At 38.4% G+C, this 19,264-nt stretch overlaps 1 protein-coding gene across 5 annotated transcripts in view; it reads right to left on the bottom strand.

Moving 5' to 3' along the window:
* AKAP10 (A-kinase anchoring protein 10) overlaps nucleotides 1-19,264 on the bottom strand; it is an 85,317-nt gene that overhangs the window by 17,716 nt on the left and 48,337 nt on the right. For 4 of the 5 annotated variants that reach the window (XR_006196820.1, XM_042917538.1, XM_042917536.1 and 1 more), the window contains exons 5-11: nucleotides 17,892-17,990; nucleotides 12,757-12,841; nucleotides 11,803-11,926; nucleotides 10,566-10,702; nucleotides 7,944-8,088; nucleotides 5,947-6,120; nucleotides 1,145-1,254 (exon numbers count right to left, since the gene is read on the bottom strand). Coding sequence is in view for 4 of the 5 variants with exons in the window: in XM_042917538.1 (XP_042773472.1) it covers nucleotides 1,145-1,254; nucleotides 5,947-6,120; nucleotides 7,944-8,088; nucleotides 10,566-10,702; nucleotides 11,803-11,926; nucleotides 12,757-12,841; nucleotides 17,892-17,990 (874 nt within the window). In the remaining variant the exon portion in view is untranslated. The remainder of the gene's footprint in view (nucleotides 1-1,144; nucleotides 1,255-5,946; nucleotides 6,121-7,943; nucleotides 8,089-10,565; nucleotides 10,703-11,802; nucleotides 11,927-12,756; nucleotides 12,842-17,891; nucleotides 17,991-19,264) is intronic. The other variant, XM_042917539.1, reaches the window with a different exon arrangement.

The raw sequence follows: 19,264 nt of genomic DNA, 5'->3' as shown, positions 1-19,264 counted from the left end.
AAGAAGAGATACAGATCACCACATTGATGCAGCTAAAGCATGCTTTCTGAAGACAATATGGTCCCACAGCTTTAATTTACTTCAAAGTACATCCCACGACTCCCTGGTCTCCCAAATATCACTGTTACTTTCTGATAAACTCAATTAAACATGTTGAAATCCCTTTTTATGGCATTGCCGGGACTGGGGTTGGGTCTGAGTAGGGTAATCAAGACTTTACACAGGTTTATATGTTAATCAAGCCATCTTTAGAGAGGAGGAAGTGATTTTGTGATCTGATCTGTGGTAAAGGTCAGCAAATGGTATGTGCTAGGAATTGATGTCTTTTTGTTACAGGATAAATTAAACATCCAATTCTTAATTAAATACAAAGAAATAATTTTATTCCATTTTCAAGTATTAGTTACACAGTATTAGTCACTGTACTTTACTTTTGCTTTTAAGACAGACTTTGAAATAGCTAACATACTAACCAAATGAAACATGGAAGAGATACAGCCTAAGACCTGTCAGATAAACATGATACTCATCAACCTTGTATAGCATGGTGGAATGATGACGGTAATGACATGTATGGAGTGTTTACTAGATATTAGGCAAGGTTTTAAATGCTTTTTGTGTATTACCTCATTTAATCAACAACCCAATGAAGCAGTAATATTTTTCTCAATTTAGAAATGAAAAAACTGAGACACCAAGAGGTTAAGTAGTTTTCCAATAAGTGGCTGAGCCAAGATAAAAACCCAGGAAGTCACTCCTGAGCCTTCACTCTTAACCATGGTCTACTGCATACTCTATATGAGTAAGTGCTGGCTATATAATAGATGGGAAACAATTTTTAAATCTTAATTGTTTTTAATGTTTATTTATTTTTGAGACAAAGAGAGATAGAACATGAGTAGGGGAGGGACAGAGAGAGAGGGAGACACAGAATCCGAAGCAGGCCCCAGGGTCTGAGCTGTCAGCACAAAACGTGATGCGGGGCTTGAACTCATCAACTGAGAGATCATGACCTGAGCCCGTGTCAGACGTTTAACCAACTGAGCCACCCGGTACCCCCCAAATTTTTAAATTTTAAATTGAAAAATAAAAGAGACAAAATTCCATAAACTTGTAAACATTTTAGACACTCAGTCAAGCTTACCCTGCATATGTCCGCTGATACAAAGATTCTGGATCCAAACTGGCAGCATCCACAATGATCGCTTCATCAAAATTTTTCAGAATTTTAACACTGGCTTTTTTCATACTGGACTACAACAGAAATTGTAAAATCAGCAGTATATTATTTGGGAATCAAACAATCCTGGGTTTGAGATAGGAAAGATTTGTACAAAATCTTCAGTAATTGAAATACACATAATTTTCACTCAACCCCATCATGACTGAGATGCGAAACAGTAATGATTCTGAAATGTAACCTCGAAATATAACTGCAGGAGAAAGCACAATATTAAAGTGTACGACCCAAGCTTTTAATGCCAAATCTGTTTGTTTTCCTGGTGATCTAACAAATGTGCGGTCTTTACAGGCATTGTGTTCCCAAGGGTGCAAGACACCCATCCATCCAGGTATATATAGCTTAGCTAACTTTTACAAAATAAACACGCATACTTTTGATCTTCAGTGAGGCCAAGAGAAGCTGAAGAAAACTTTCTAAAATGACCAGCTAGAAGAGTGTAGTAAGTTCTCCTCCAGCATGTTATCTCCCACTCCTCATCCCACGAAAAAGCAAGTCAGAATTGTTGTTTCTATAAAATACCAGAGCCATGTGTTTTCTCAGTTATTCCACTTCTAAAAATTCAATTACAGACAGACTCAGCTCAACAAAATGACTAATATGCAAGATTATTATTCACTGTAGCACTGTTTAAAGTAACGAAAGGCAGGAACATGTTTAAAATCTGTGACTAAGGTACAGGTTAATACCCATGACTCACGTATAGGTTAACATCCATGGTTAAGGTATAGGAACAGATGCTTACAGAACACACTCCACAGTACATGGGGTTCTCTTTATGTGCTAAGAAGGGGTAAATAAGTAAAAAGAAAGAGGCACCCAAATAAAGAAGACAGAATACTTCCTTGAGGCTACTGTTAACTCAGTTACCAAAACTGGACATCACAAGAAAAGAAAACTACGAGATCAGTGTAAGAATTGATGCAAAACCCTAACAAAATACTAGCAAACTTATAAAAATAATTACATACCACCACCAAGTGAGTTATCCCAGGTATGCAAGGTTGGTTTAACGTCTGATAATCAATTAATGTAGTACACCATATCAACAGAGTAAAAACCAAAACCCACATGACCACTTCCATTGATACAGAGAGAACATTTGACAGAATCCAATACCTTTCATGATAAAAAAAAAAAAAAAAATTCGACAATTAGGAATACTGGGAAATTTCCTCAACTTAATAAAAAGCATTTATGAAAAATCCATACCTAACAACATATTAAAAGATTAAAAAACTGAAAGCTTTCCTCATGAGGTCAGGAATAAGACAAGGATGCCAACTTTCACCACTTCTGTTCAGCACTGTACTGGAAGTTTTAGCTAGAGCAATCAGGCAAGATAAGCAAATAAAAGGCATTCAAAGAGGATAGGAAGAGAGAAAACTATTTCTACTAGCAGGTGACATGATCTTATATAAAAAAAAAAATCCTAAAGAATCCACAAGAAAACTATTAGAGTTAACAAATGAATTCAGTAAAGTTGAGGTACAAGATCAACACACAAAAAAGTTATATTTCTATGCATTACCAGTGAAGAAAAAGAAATGGAGAAAGTATTTATAATAGCATCAAAAAGAACAAAATATTCAGGAATAAAATAACTCAAGGAGGTATTAAGACTTGTACACTGAAAACTACAAAACATCAATGAAAGAAATTAAAGGCTTAAATAAATGGGATGACGTCCCATGTGCATGGACTGGAAGACTTAAATGGCAATACATCCCAAAGCAATCTACAGATTCAATGTAAACCTGATCCTAAAATTCATATGGAATCGTAAGGGACCCAGAATAGCCAAAATAATCTTATGAATGGAATGTGAGTTGGAGGACTCACAGCTTCTGATTTCGAAACTTATTAAGCTGTAATAATTAAAACAATATTAGTATTGGCGTAAGAAAAGACATGTAGATCAATGAAGTAGAACTGAGAGTCCAGAAATAAAACCCATGTATCTAAGGTCAAATGATTTAAAAAATAAATAAATAAATTTAAGTTTATTTATTTTGAGAGAGAGAGAGAGAGAGCGCGTGCGATTGAGTGGGGGAGTAGCAAAGAGAGAGAGGGAGACAGAGAATCCCAAGCAGGCTCTGCACTGACAGAGCGATGCTGGGTTCGAACCCATGAACTGTGAGATCATAACCTGAGCCGAAACCAAGAGTCAGACACTCAACCAACTGAGCCACCCAGGCGCCCCTAAGGTCAAATGATTTTTGACAAAGATGCCAAGATCCTTCAATGGTAAAAGAATAGTTTTCTCAATAAATGGTCCTGGGACCAGATACCCACATACAAAAAAATAAAGTTGGACCTTACCTCACACAACATGCAAACCTAACTCAAAATGGATCCAAGGCCTAAACTCTTAGAAGAAAACACAGGTGGGCATGGGAAGTGACAGCTTTATGTTTCATTAGCTAGGTTTCCATTTGGGGTGATGAAAAGTCTGGAACCAGACAGTAGTAATGGTTGTACAACACGGTGAATATACTAAATGTCACTGAATTATACACTTTATGATAGTTAACTTTATGTCAAGTGAATTTTATCTCGATTAAAAAAGTTATACTTCTATACACTTACAATGAAAATGTGAATATGAGAAAAAAATTCCATTTATAATAGTATCAAAAAGAATACAATATTTAGAATAAACAAGAAATACCAAATGGATACTTGAAAACTACAAAATGTTATTGGAAGAAATTATAAAAGATGTGAATAAATGAAAGGCATCCTGTGTACATGGATTACAATATTAAGTATTGTTAAGACAGCAATATGTCCCAAATTGATCTATGGAGTCAATACAGTCTCTATCAGAGTCCTGGCTGGCTTCTTCATAGAAGTTGACAAACTGATCCTTAAATGCATTTGAAAACTCAAGGGACCTCGAGAAGTCAAAACAATCTTGAAAAAGAAGAACTAAGTTGGAAGACTCTCAGTTCCTGATTTTAAAACTTGTTACCCAAGCAATGGTAATTAAGACAGTTAAATAGAGCAATTATTTGATCTAACAGTTCTACTTCTAGGTATATACACAAGAGAAATGAAAACCCATATCCACACAAAAACTTGTACAACAGCATTATTCCTAACAGCCAAAAGAGAGAAACAACCCCAATGTCCATCAACTGATGGATAAACAAAATGTGGTATGTGTGTAAAAGGGGATGTTATTTGTTCATAAAAGAGGACTAGTTCTGATACACCCTAAACATGGATGAACCTTGAAAACATCATGCTAAGTGAAGGAAGCCAGTCACAAAAGACCACATATCGTATGGCTCCAATGACCAGAACAGGCAAATCTACAGAGATAGAAAGTAGATTAGGAGTAGCCTAGGGCTGGAGGAGTGGAGGATTTGGAGGGTAGTAAAGGACACACGGTTTTTTTCTTAGGTGAAAAACTTTTAAATTGGCTGTGGTGACAGTTAAGCAACTCTATGAATATACTAAACACCACTGTATTATGTAACATAAATGAATGAACTGTATGATTTGTGAATTCCATTTCAATAAAGCTGTATGAAAGAAATAAAGGAAAAGAAAGAAAGAATATATAAGGAATGATTTCAATTATATAACTGAACAGGTAACACGAACCCACACCATCAAAATCAGGATAGTAGCTACCTGGCAGGGAGGACAGTGACTAGAGGGGGGCACAAGAGAGTTTATCACATACTGGTACTGTTATGTTTCTTGATTTGGATACTGGGATACATGCGTTAGGTCTGTTTATGAAAATTCTTTAAGCTATATAGTTATAGGAGTTTTCTGTACATATATTATACTTCAACCAACAATGTAAAACTATATTTTATGGTCAGCACTTAGACCCTGTAAGTGCCTAAATAAAAACAAAACCCTCTAGCCTGTATCAAAAAACAAAATGGCAACCACATTCAGCAGGTAACCTAAACAGGAGGAAAAGGTACTGGGGAGAGCTTTGTTAATGGTAATAAATAGTATTCTTATAAATTAAGAAAATTATCCAGGGCCCTGTGTCAAAAAATCTGAAGTGTTATTTATTTATGTGTCAACAGTGTAATGAGAAAACAATTATGCTACATTACGGCAAAGAACACTAGACAGGGAATATGTTTTGGCTCTTCACTTACTGTGAGACTTGAAAAAAATCAGTTAACTTTTTAGCACTTCCCTAGATCTCTTCTCTTGGGGACAACCCATTTAATGTGATTTTGGAGAGAATCCAAGAAGTCTGATACATGAAAGTACTCCAAAAAAAAAAAAAAAAAGGTTGAGGAAATGTGCAATGGCACTAGAATTTAAAATAAAATCAAAAGCTCTTCAGTGAAATACAGTATTAACAAATCTAGGCATTCACTCAATTATTCTATAAGAAAAGCATCCCCAGTGTAGTTACTAAAATTTCCCAAGTAATTACACTAACTAGCTCTTCAGAGGCTCTAAATGCGTATTATTTGATTACGGAGAGCACCAGCTGGAGTGTCAAGCAGAATAATGGCCTGAATGAAAGAGGACAATACCTTACGATATAATATACTGGTAATCACCACGGATACTCTGATTAGAACATACAGTAAGTAGGCTAATTTTATTTTCTCTTTCGTTTCTTCTGCAACTAAAACTTACAAACAAAATCTGTTACTGGTATTTGAAGGAAAGGATTCGTACGCTTTTCTTCCTAATGGCAGAGGCAAACTGGTCAATACCTGAGAAGCTGAGCCATCGGAACTGCCTGGGTGAGAGTCATCAGGAGGGCCGACAGAGCCATGAGCAGCCAGTGAAACGTTCCCTCCCAGAAATTCATCTCCTCGAACCGAATGGATGAGATCATTCAAATATTTATAATAAAGATTGCTGGATAAAAAGCCAGGCAAAAAGACCTGAAAAAGAGGACAAGCATTATTTTAAAGTTGAAACCAAATACGACTAAAATTTTATTTGCAAACAAAATTTTACCCGCAGTTCTACCAGGTGGTACAAATGATTTTGTCACACTACCAAGTATTATCCCTTCATACACAGTTTACATTGTGACTACAATTAAGAGTACAATTTGTAGGTTTTTTTCCCTAAAAAACACTTGCCATAAAACTATTACACAGACTTGATATTTAGACTTCTTAGTGACCAGAAAACATGCAGGGAGTGAATATAACCTGACACTACATTTTTCTGGTTTGCTATAAATATTAAAGTCCAGGTGTATGTATTGATAATTTACTTTTGAACTGATTTCCTTAAGATAAATTACCAGCTGTGTGATTATTGAGTTAAACAGCATGAACATTCTAGCTTTGATATATATGGCCAGTTTACTCTTCAGAAGGATGTTGCTAATTTGTATCATTGGCAATATATCAACGTGTCTGTTTTGAGACCGGCTTTCCAACACTGGATTGTGTTTTTCCAAATCATTGTTAAATAAGTGCCTAATGATGGATGTTTTTCTTTGCATTTAAAAATTATTAATGATGCTGAATAAGCTCCCATGCTTATTACTGGCATTTCCTATCACCAACTTTTCCTTCATAGCACTTAGCCCATGACGGTGGCACTTAACATGTTTTTAACTTGTGCCTTCTTTATAGACAGAGCTCCAAGAGGGCAGAAACCACATTTCTTCGTTTACCCCTGAAACACCAATACCTAGCACAGAAATTCTCAAAGTACTGATGAACAAACCATCTAGGTCTTTTTCTCATTTATCTACTTGATAGTATTCTTAAAATTAGTGTAAGTTCTTTCACATATATACATTTTATAAGAAATATTTTTATGTTCTGTTTTTCTGTGTATTTTAATTTTCTTTTTTACCCAGAAAGCTTGCACTCTTCACATGATGCAGATTTGGAACTTTTCCTTTAAGATCAGAAAGATTTTAACCTTAATTTCATTTAGTTCAATTGAAAAAAATTATCCCTGGGCCATAGCTGATACTCTACTCAGTTTAGCACTAGATTTTAATGATTTGAATTTTATATGTAACTCTTCCATGTTCCTGAAATTCAGTTTTTATGTGTAGTCTTATTTAACAGTGCTTACTTAACCCTTTCCCACCTAGATACACATGACATACATAAGCAACAGAACCTCATGGGCTTATCCTGGGCTCTGTGCAATTCCTGGCAAAATCTGCTCTCGTTCATTAGAAGAATAAATCATTCACAAATTCCAACACCTTATTATTAATAAGCTATCAGTGATACCCCAGAAGTTATGATACACAAAACTAGCACTCTAGCCCTGTTGACAGATATTGATGAAATATCTGGAACACCCCTAGGCTAACTTCACCCAATATTGCTATCGAATCATTTTTGAAAATGTGATAACAACAGGCTATGTTAATAGCCATTGACATTTTTTAATGCTTACTATGTGTCAGGCGTAACATTAATAGTAACTGCATCCATCTTACCTCATTTTAATCCTTAAAATAACTTTAAGTATCCATACTATCTCCATTTTACAGGTGAGGAAAACGGCATTAAAGAATTTCAGTAACTGCCTGAGGTCACTCAGCCTATAAAGGTTAAGATGAATACATACCAAGTCAGAGTCAAAGCCTCTGCTCTTAATCACTATGCTCCACTGTTTCCATTTTCCACTGTTCTGTTACATTTGGTTTTTCCCGTGTTATGTTTTCTGGGTTTCACCAGTAAAAACTTCTCGCGGTTTTAATATTTTTGAAGTTCTTGGTTACCTTCTCCATGGTCGTCCAGGCCTGACGTAATGGAGTTGTGAAACAGTTAGGGAGTGGCCCACCTTCCCTGCAGATATTGGATTCGATTTCTAATCGCACAACATCATCAAATCCAAGAGGATGTGTGGCTTGGAGGGAGAAGTACCTATGGTACAAAGACAGCCAAAGAAAGTAAAACCAAATTCCACAGCCAGTAGAAGCAACTTTTGGTACCTACACTAGAGAATCTTCTATGAGGCTACTCGATTCAGCCCGCAGACCTAGGACTCTAGAACTGGCTGACAGCTGGGCTGCAACCTTGATTCCCACGGCCCTAAAGTCAACTTGCTACCTTTGTATTATCTCCTTCCGTCATCCTTAGCCCTTGTTTAAGTTTTCTGAGGGTCAACTGACACAAAGAAATCAATCAATCACACACATTGAATGGGTACCCATTCTCTGTTCAGCACTTGGGAGAGAGAAATCGACTTAAAGGAGGGTAAGACACAGTTATTTCCCCTGGAAAGGGAGCAGAAAAAATCTCTGCACAGGCCACAATAAGAACATGCCATCATAACTAAGAGACCCAAGTAATGTACAAGTAGGAATTCAAAATAAAAGAACAGTGAGGGGCAAGCAGGTGGATTTGATGTATTTGGATAGGATAACAGGACTTGATGACTGGGTGCAGAAAGGAGAAGGAGTAATTGATCAGTGATACCTCAAAGATTTCTAACTTCTTAAGATATAATGCAAAACTAGTGTCTTGGTAAGCTGATTATAAAGTGGATACCAAAAAAGGAGGATTAAAAGAAAAATACCATCTTAGGGACTTCTAAGTCCTGTCTACGATACAAATAAAGACTGATTAGATAGGACTGTGATGTTACATACATGATATACAGAACACATAAAAACAAACAGGGATTGGTAAAGTCAAATTTGGCCCAATGAACTTGACAAAATGACAGTGCGAGTGGGATGCCATACGGTAACCCTCATTTACAAAAGGCTCCCAATGTGACAATGGGATCCAGTAGGAAAACAGACTCTCTGCTCTGTGGGGTTACTGACCTCCAGCCAGGATCTCACTACTAGTACCATTTTTCTGTTCCAGCATAAAAAAATATACATATATATTTTTTGTTATCAGCCTTTTCTTAACAGACAGTTAGTCTCCCATCTTGTAATGAGTAAGCTGGTAAATACTCTTCCATGATTGGAATTTTGGAGCATCTCAGACCAAATTTCTAAATGTAAACATCTGCTATTTCAACGTCCATGTAACAATATTACTTATATAATATTTCCCACAAATACATTATACTAAAATAAACACTGAGAAAACATTAAGAACTGTATTCCAGCTTAAGTTATGCCACTAACTCGCCCTGTGACTTTGAGAAAGTCACTACGTCTCTGGGCCTTCATTTTATCATCTGCAAAATGGGAAAATCGGACTAGATCCCTAATCTGGCTATTCATCAGCATCATCTGGGGAATCTTCTAAAAATAAAGATTCCTGGGTCATATCTCAAACATGCTGAATCAGAATCTCTCAGGGAGGACTGGAAACCTATTTTTAACAAGCCCCCAGGTGATTTTCACACAGACAGCCCAGCAAGAACTTGCAGAGCAATGTTTAAGAATCACTGACCTAGATGCACTCAGCTCTCTCCCAACCCTGACAGTCCATGGATTCTCCTCTACCATCAAGTTATCCTCTTAGCAGTTGCTTGTGGATACAAATAGCATATTACTTTTCTTTACAGAATATGGAAAATTAAATGAACAGAGTATGGGCGCTGGCCACAGCCTTATCACTTAACTGACCAAATGTTTTCAGTCTGTTCACTGTAAGATTTTGCCATCCTCTCATTTGCAGTGAAGACAAGCGAAAAACTGTTATTCATTGAGTATGAACCAGGCTGAGCAGATCTGCACCACAAAACATGATCCACCTATAGAGAGTCAAGACCCTTTTTCATATATCCCAATTAGTTTCATCTTCCTTTTTATTTTTTAGAGAGGGGAGAGAGAGCGTGTGCATATGCACGTGTGTGCGGACCGGGCAGAAGGAAGGGGAGAGAGGGGCTCTCAAGCAGGCTCCACGCCTAGTGCAGAGCCCGATGCGGGCCTCAATCATCTGACTGTGAGATCGTGATCCAGGCCGAAATCAAGAGCCGGACACTTAACCAACTGAGCCACCCAGGTGCCCCCATCTTCTGCTTATATTCCCTACCCAAGTTTTACTTACCCAAACTCATGTTTCCTGAAAGTGCCACATTCCCCTAAGTTTCTCTGACTTTGCTTGTGCCAATCCCTCTGCCTAGAATGTTCTTTCCTGCCTTCTCTGGCTAGCAAATTTCAATTCGTTCTTCAGGATCCAATTCTCATCTTTCTCTTGTGAAACCCTCCCTGAACTCCACCACCATCAACCTTCTTGCCACACACAGACCTCCTATTCCCCCAAGACCTTTGTTCTAACAGTCCTAAAACTATACACACCATATGAAACGTAGCTTTTCTGCTACTCCCTGTGAGCTCCTTGACAGCAAGGACTGAATCTATTCATCTTTATTTCCAAAGTACCTATCAAATAACAAACACTTGCCAAACGCTGAATACATCAACAAAACTCACTTGTCATATAAAATCATGGCATCATTCTGTGCCTCCTGTCCATCATACTGGCCCTTCTTGGCAGCCAGCTGAGACTGGAAGTTATCTGCTGCCAACCAGAACTGTAAGATATTCACTGCATCCTCTTTCTCCATGTACTAGGAAGGAAAAATACAAAAGAAGAAAAAAAGACCATAAACAGATTTCTCTCCCCATCTCTAATCTCTGAGTCCAACCATTAAAATACAGGACGCGCACGCACGCGCACGCACGCGCACACACACACACACACACACACACACACACACAAAACACAACACAAAAACAGATCCACTTGTTCAGTTAATGCCAGTCAACAACTTACAGTTATTTGAGATTGAAAAGCATAAAGCCATTCTTGCAGGGAGAAAATACAAAAACTAACAACAGAACAACCACACTGCCGGATACAAACTTAAGTGAACTGGAATAAAAATCACGGTAAAGATGATTAGTGGTCCCTCGCTGGCAAACACACACAGAGTAAACTAACCAGACCAAATCTTTTATACCTGATCATTTCCATCACTCCACGCAGCCAGAGTAACGGGAACAAATGCTGGACTTAGGCTGATGGCAAACGAGGGAGTGAGAAAGCAGATCAACTGAACGGGCTCTATTCTTGGGGGAGGCAGAGTCAAGCGTATCCAAGTTACGCTCTGTGAGCCTGGAAATCCTCTCATCTCTACTTAATAGTCATTTGCTTTGCAGCAAAAGCATTTCATTTGCTGAAGCTGAACAAATACCATTACACTAAACTGTGTGCCTCAAAGAGATTAATATATTCATTGCTCGAGAAATCCTATCCAGTGGCTAAAGTAAAAGGGACGATAGTAGGAAAGAGTTTGCTACCTTTCTTTCTCTCTTCTGAAGTCTGGTCTGCAAATATGTGTGCATTGGAATCATGTACCAAAACTGTGGTTTTTTAAAACAGCTCCAAATAATCAAAAATATGCATTCTCTTATAAGCAGATGTTTAATAAGTTTTTCAAAGTTAGAGTTATCTTACACTGAATTTTCACATTCTCTACTCTGACTAACACGCCATCAAAGTACCCTTGCCATTAGATACAACTTAAAATAGTACTGTGTCATTCCAATGGATCTTTTTGGAAACGACTTGGCTCTTCCGTGTTATTTTCTATAGAGGGGGCCCCAGCATTTCTAGTTCAGAGGCTGGAATGCTCTAACAGAGTGTGAAAGGAAATGCAGACTTTACCTCAGAGAAATAAAAGAGGGCTGACTCACAGAAGAGAATGTCAGCCAGGTAAACAGTTCCACTGGTCAGCACTTCAATCTGGTATTTACAGAAATGGTGACTTCGCAGAAACTCACTAAAGTGCCTGCACATGGACAAAAAGGGAAAATTTGAGGGAACGACCAAGGAAAGAGCTTAACTGGGAAAAATACACTCTTTCCATTCCGTGCCTGTTGTATCTTAAAAGCCTAGGTCAACACTACCTCCCTTCCCCTGGTGTCGTTCCTGGTTCTTACACCTGGAAATAATCTCTCCCCCCTCTTGGTGGCTTTGTAGTTTTCCTCTGTGACACATGCTACCTCCTATTACGGTAACCAAAGATCATGCCCTATTTCTCTCATTAGGCTCTAATTTTCTTCAAAGCAGGCATTGTATCTAACTGTGCCTTGCACAGAGCACCCTTTTCAGAAATGCTAAATGAATCAATATGTAGATTTTTTTTTTTTAAGGGCATGCAGCAGTAATTAATCTAAAACAAAACAAAACAAAACAAAACAACTTTGGAGGCCGTTTCAACAAATCTATGTGGATTTAGTAGTAACAGCATCCATTAAGCCTAAAGCATATGCACGAACAAATTAGGATATCCACCTGCACACGGGCATTGTTTGAACAGAAACCAATTGTAACAGTCACACTACACCCACATCACCCCCAAATGACTTCAGAATTAAAAACAAATTCTTTTAACCTAGGAAATATTAACATTAAAAACGAACACGGGTTTCATTATTTTTAAGAGTTCACATAATTTATATTTAAAAGACACCATTAACCAAAGTAGTCTTAGAGCATGAGTATGCTTATACGATCCTGTAAACATTCAAAATACTTAAGTCCTCAGAGACCATTTGTTTTTAGTCGAGTGAACCCAAATCCCGAAAATGCAAATGGGAAAGTATGTAATTAACTTACTCTTGCTCCATTGCACTAAAGACTATGGACTGTGCCACAACAAAACAGTTGGGGTCCACCTGTCCATCTTCTCCACAAATCTTTGCTGTAAAAGAAATGGTAAATAAATTTCTACTAAATCTGAACTATACACCTTTGGGAATCAGAGGAATAAAGGTAGAGGCATATGAATCAGAAAGTTTTAAATAGAGCTAAGAAAAATACAGGTGCACGGCTAATCTTGAGGTAGGGAAGGTCTTTCTAAGCATACACACAAAAGTAGAAATCAAAAGATTTAACAACATAAAATTAATTTTTATACATGAGAACACCTCCGAAACAAAAGAAAACAACTGGTGCAAAAAATTCTCAGCATGAATGACAATTTACTTTGTATGTGACAGATTATTATCATTCATATATCAAGAGCTCCTACAAACTAGTAAGAAATGTCCTGGAAGAAAAATGAGCCAAGGACATGAAAAGACAGTTTACAAAAGAACAAATATAGGGGCGCCTGGTTGGCTCAGTCAGAAGAGCATGCTACTCTTGATCTCGGGGTTATGAGTTCAAACCCTATGTTGGGTACAGAGATCAATGGAAAAAAAAACAAAACTTTTTTTTTTTTAAAAGAACAAATTATAAAATGGCCAATATGCAAAGATATGCATGCTCGCTGGTCATCAAATAAATATAACTACAAATTAGAATAATGAGGCACCCCACCTTTTGTCTAGCAAATTGGCACAAAACTGTTACAACAATGCATATGTTTAATTGTGTAACGCTACACTGCCTTGTTTGAGCAAGGGCATGGGAAAACAGACACTAGCGTTTGTGGGAAAATAGTGGTATATAATTTTCCGGAGGGCATTCTGGTAGTTTCTAGCATAAGCTTTAAAAATAAACATGCCCTTTCAATCAGCAATTCTATTTCTAAGACTGCAACCTAAAGAGTTATGGATTTGTAAAAAGGTTTATCTGTAAAAAGTTTAGCAAAATGTTATTTGGAAGAACACAAAGTGTGCTAAAATTAGGAATTACCTAAATCAACTGCAGCAAGTGGGTAAGCCGGTTGGTTAGCCAGCTATCAAACATGGCTGAAACCCTCCCGCCCACGATGGCTGGTTTCACTTTAAGTTCATGACCTTAGCACGACCTTAATGAAACCCAAGGATCATACTACAGTCTCCTGGGCCATCTTCTCTCATACTGTACCGGACAACACACAACACATCTTCTTCTCTCTCTTTCAAAATGATATACATCTTCGAATTCTCTTTGCTGATTACTCTGCTTCCTACTTCATTAAGAAAATAGAAGCAGTCAGAAAGTTATTTCCATCTCCTGCCACCACATCTACCAACTCACCTGCACCTCTACCCACACACTCTGCATTTGAGCACCGGACCCCTTCCTCTTGCCTCAAGACTTCTTTCTTACAGCAACTGTCCCCTCGGTCTCCTGCATCGCTTCTTTGCTGCTGCCTCATATTCACCAGCTACATACAGTCTGTCTGTATGTTACATATATGAACTTGCTTGTATGCTATACCTTATATGCGTATAACACATCACCACAAAAACAAAATGCACTGGCCCTTGACTTAACATCCCCTTCCAGTTTATCCCTGGAGCAAGATGCCTCAAAGAGCTGCTCACACTTGCTGTCTCCACTCTGCCTCCTATTCTAAGACTCCTCTGATGAAGTTTTCGTCTCCACCCGTACCCTGAAATTAAGATAACCAGTGGGCCAGTTGTCCACAGGGTTGGCAAGTCCATTCCATTCCTAGTACTCATCTTACTTAACCTCTCAGCAGGATTTAACACACCGTCGATCACTCCCTTACCCCCAGAAACGTTTTTTCACTTGGCTTCCAGAAAAGAACTACTGTCCGGAGACAGAGTTGATAAAGCGGGGCCTACTTTACTAGCTGTTACTCCTGAGTTTCTGCTAGTTCTTCCTCACCTGCCAGACTTGTAAGTATCAGGCCTGCCTCAGAACTGGGTGCTTAAGACTTCTTTGTCTTCACTCATCATACTTATGCTGAGGGTAATGTTATCCGTGGCTCTAAACCACCTATATGCTGATGACTTCTAAACATGTATCTTCAACCTACACCTCTTTCATGAACTCCTAGTGCAGATATCCAGCTGCATACTTGACATTCACCATTTAGTGAACACCCAAACTCCTGATTTTCCCCATAAGCCATTACCCTCACAGTCTGCCTCATCTTATAAATGGCAACTCCAGGGGCACCTGGGTGGCTCAGTCGGTTAAGCGACCGACTTCGGCTCAGGTCATGATCTCACAGTTCGTGAGTTCAAGCCCCATGTCGGCCTCTTTGCTGACAGCTCGGAGCCTGGAGCCTGCTTCGGATTCTGTGTCTCCCTCTCTCTATGCTCCTCCTCTGCTCGTGCTCTGTCTCTCAATAAAAAATAAACGTTAAAAAAAAAAATTTTTTTTTCAAGTTTATAAATGATAACTCCACTCTCTTATCCAGGTTTGTTTGTTTATTTGAGAGAGTGACAGCATATGAGCCAGCGAGCAGGGGGAGAGAGGCAGAGGGAAAGGGACAGAGAATCTCAAGCAGGTTCCAAGCCCAGCACGGAGCCCGAAGCAAGGCTTGATCCCATGACCCTGGGATCATGGCATGAACTGAAATCAAGAGTCTTACATTCAACTGATGGCCACCCAGGTGCCCCATTATTCAGGTTTGAAAAACAAACAAACAAACAAACATGAAGTCATGCTTAATGCCTTTTTCCCCTCTCACACTATTCAACTTCAAACCATCAGTAAATTCTATCAGCTATACCTTCAAAATATCTTTAAAATTCTACCACTTCAAGGATTTGCAGAAGATGAAGGAAGCAGTGGAAGCACAGTTTTTGGGTTATTCTGAGTCCCCATATAAACAGGGAGTAATGAGCCAGCAAAACCAGAAACCCATGGATAACATTTACAACCAAACTAGGCAGGTGGGATACACAGTAACAGCTTAAGTGCAGACTTCTTCCAACTGTAATGTACTTGAAGTAGAGCTGTGTAGAGTATTCCAGGGGCGGCTGGGTGCCTCAGTTGGTTGAGCATCTGACTTCAGCTCAGGTCATGATCTCATGGCTCAGAGTTCGACTCCGCACCGGGCTCTGTGCTGACAGCTCGGAGCCTGGAGCCTGGAGCCTGGAGCCTGGAGCCTGGAGCCTGCTTTGGATTTAGTGTCTCCCTCTCTCTCTGCCCCTCTGTCGCTTGTGCTCTCTCTCTCAAAAATAAATAAACATTAAAAAAGAAAAAAAGCATATTCTAACTGAAAGAAGAAAACGGGGTAGGATTCAGAAGAATGAGGTTCAAAGAAGAAAAATGGTCTAAAAACATAGGTAATTAACATTTTAACTTTCTCAGATCTCTTGATCACTAAATGTTACCAACTTATACTTCAAAAGATTTTTTTCCCCTCACGGGATTATATCATTAATTTGATAAATAAAAGGAAAGAAAATAATTGAAGCGATATTTCATTTTTAAATATTTTACTTGAACCCCCCCCTCCCCCCTTTTCTCCCCTACCCCTGCATAGTTTGGTTATTCACTGGCACAAACAAATCCCCAAAGGAATCACTAGCCAATCAATATCTCAAACAGCCAAATTCTAATCAGTTAGCACACCCCAGTTGTCCTATTGCAGAGGAAATGCTGGTCTAGAGAAGTGTGGAAGATGGTTGTAACAAATTCCCACATAAAAATAGAGGAACTGCATAGAAAGGCCAAATTCCAAAGACAACATTTGCAACAAAACTGGGTGAAAACCCAAAATACAAGCAAATGGGGACAATCAACAGCCCCAAGACCTGTATAAGAGTCTATCTGTGTGGGAGAAACAAAGGGAAAACAATGGGGCCAACATCTGACAAGCCCTAAAATAGTCAACAGTTGTTCACTGGAAAGTATGGTGGGCCAAATTAAGAACTACAGTTTAGACAGGAAAAGGTTTTGCTGTCTCCAATAATGAATGAATGCAAAGTATCTGTGATAAAGACTGAAAGAGCCCCATGCTGGGAAGAATCTGCTAGAAGAATAACATGCTATATTTCATAAATCAAAAATATCAAGTTTCTGCAATAAAAATATAAAACTCAGTACCAGGACTTGATGGGAACATAATAAATATTTGTTTAATGAATAAACAAATCACTTTCATCTGTGATTACAGGTGCCTCTAAGGTCCTTCTTATACAACAGAGTAAAAACTCTTTTTTTTTTTTTTTTTACTACGACCTACAGAGAAATAGGTTTACATGACATAGTATATACATACATACATAAACATATGATGAAAACAATTTCCTGAAATGAGGTTTGCCCTTACTACTGTGAAGCACTTTCATTTTTCTATTCTAGTCTTTTTTTGGCAGGAAGGTGTGGTCATAAGAGGAGACTAGTCTGAATTTACAGCATGAAAAACATTGCCAAATAGCATACCAGTCAACGTGTAGTGGTCTATTTTCTCGCTTTTTCTTTTTTTTAATGTTTTTATTTTTGAGAGAGAGACAGCATGAGCAGGAGAGGGGCAGAGAGAGAGGGAGACACAGAATCTGAAGCAGGCTCCAGGCTCTGAGCTGTCAGCACAAGGGCCTGACACAGGGCTCAAACCCACCGACCACAAGATCATGACCTGCGCTGAAGTCAGACAGTTAACTGACTGAGCCACCCAGGTGCCCCTGTAGCGGTCTGTTTTCAAATCCTGAGTCTGCTATGTCTGAGGTGTGTTACCTTGGACAAATAATTAAATCCCCTCTTTGTGCTTCAGATTTCTCATTTATAAAATAATAACTGTATTTATATTACAGGTTTTTAGAAGGTTAGAGTTTATCCACAGAAAGTGCTTATAATGCTGTCTGGGACACAGTAAGAATTCAACATTTTTGAGTGCCACTATTGTTTTTGCTGCTGCTGTTATTTGAGCCAAAGTCTAAGAATTTACATCTGACATATGAAGAGAAAATTTTTAAGTGAGCTACAGTTGATACACTAAAGTACTCTGAACACAGACTAAGAAGGGATATGTTGACTTCCATTTTCATAAAAGATTCTCTTAAGTAATAACCAAAAACAGGCATTATTTTTTTTTTGCCATAGCTTCAAGCACTGCTTACCTATGATGTCATTTCTCATTGCTTCTGTAATCGGTATTGGTTTAGCAGCATCTGGAGATATGTATTTGGTAAAAGTATTCACTGCATCTTGTTCTATGCCTGCAAGGGAAGAAGGGGACAACTTCAAAATTCAAACCACACTTGGACCAGTAATGGGCTACAATCATGAACAGCAGGGCTGTTTGTTGTATGCCCAAGCGTGTGCGTGCACACACACAAATACATCCACATTTATTACAAATATAAATATATAAAAAAATATGCACGGGAGAAAACAATGTTGCTTCTTAACCATTTGGTTTGTGGAACAGAGAAGTTACGCCTGAATTCCTCCCCCTATTCCTCCTCTAAACTAACCAACTGCTCCTTTTTTTTTTTTTTTCAACTTTTTTTTTTTTTTTTTTTTGGGACAGAGAGAGACAGAGCATGAACGGGGAAGGGGCAGAGAGAGAGGGAGACACAGAATCGGAAACAGGCTCCAGGCTCCGAGCCATCAGCCCAGAGCCTGACGCGGGGCTCGAACTCACAGACCGCGAGATCGTGACCTGGCTGAAGTCGGACGCTTAACTGACTGCGCCACCCAGGCGCCCCTAACCAACTGCTCCTTAACAGCAATTATTTATGCATGTCCTCTTTCCATGTCTCTTCTCCAAAATCTCAACTTAAGGGACTTGCTCAGCAATGTTAACAGCAGGAACTGCAAAATTATTTATAAACCTGCACTTAAAATATTTTACAAAATGATTTCAGGTTTATGAATACCTTCATTCGACTTTCAACAACCCTAGAAGGTTAAAACAACAGATCTCAAACTTTTTAGTCTCAGGACTTCTTTGCAACCTTAAGTTAAATTGAAGAACCTAAAGAGCTTTTGTTAATGTGAGTTTTATCTACAGGTATTAACATATGAGAAATAAAAAATAAGAAAATTATTGATTCAGTTAAAATTAACAATATTAAATCTGTTGTAAGTTAACATAAACAATATTTTTTATGTGAAAAAAAAAAAAAAAAAAAGGTTTTCCAAACTGAAAAAATTAGTGAGAAAAGGGCTTTGTTTTACATTTTGCCACGCTCTTTGTCTTGATAGCAAACTGCTGGATTTTCATGATCTGCCTTGGCATTCAATCTGCCGTACTATTCTGTGTTGGCTGAAGTATATTCTAATGTGCTGGTGCGTGTACACACACACTGTTCATTCTGGTTCTGGCACAGAGCTTCTAAAAGCAACCCCTAGAATTTCCTAAGCAGCAGGGGTGAGAGGAGCATATTTTGTTATTCATAATGAGCCCCTTTCAACCACAGGAGTGTTTATGGTAATGAGGTGACTTGCAGAATGGGGCAGGTTGCCAGAGGAACAAACTGTGTGATTA

Source organism: Panthera leo, chromosome E1, assembly GCF_018350215.1.
Source record: "Panthera leo isolate Ple1 chromosome E1, P.leo_Ple1_pat1.1, whole genome shotgun sequence".
Taxonomy (NCBI): Eukaryota; Metazoa; Chordata; class Mammalia; order Carnivora; family Felidae; genus Panthera; species Panthera leo.
This window is presented reverse-complemented; position numbering and strand designations above follow the sequence as displayed.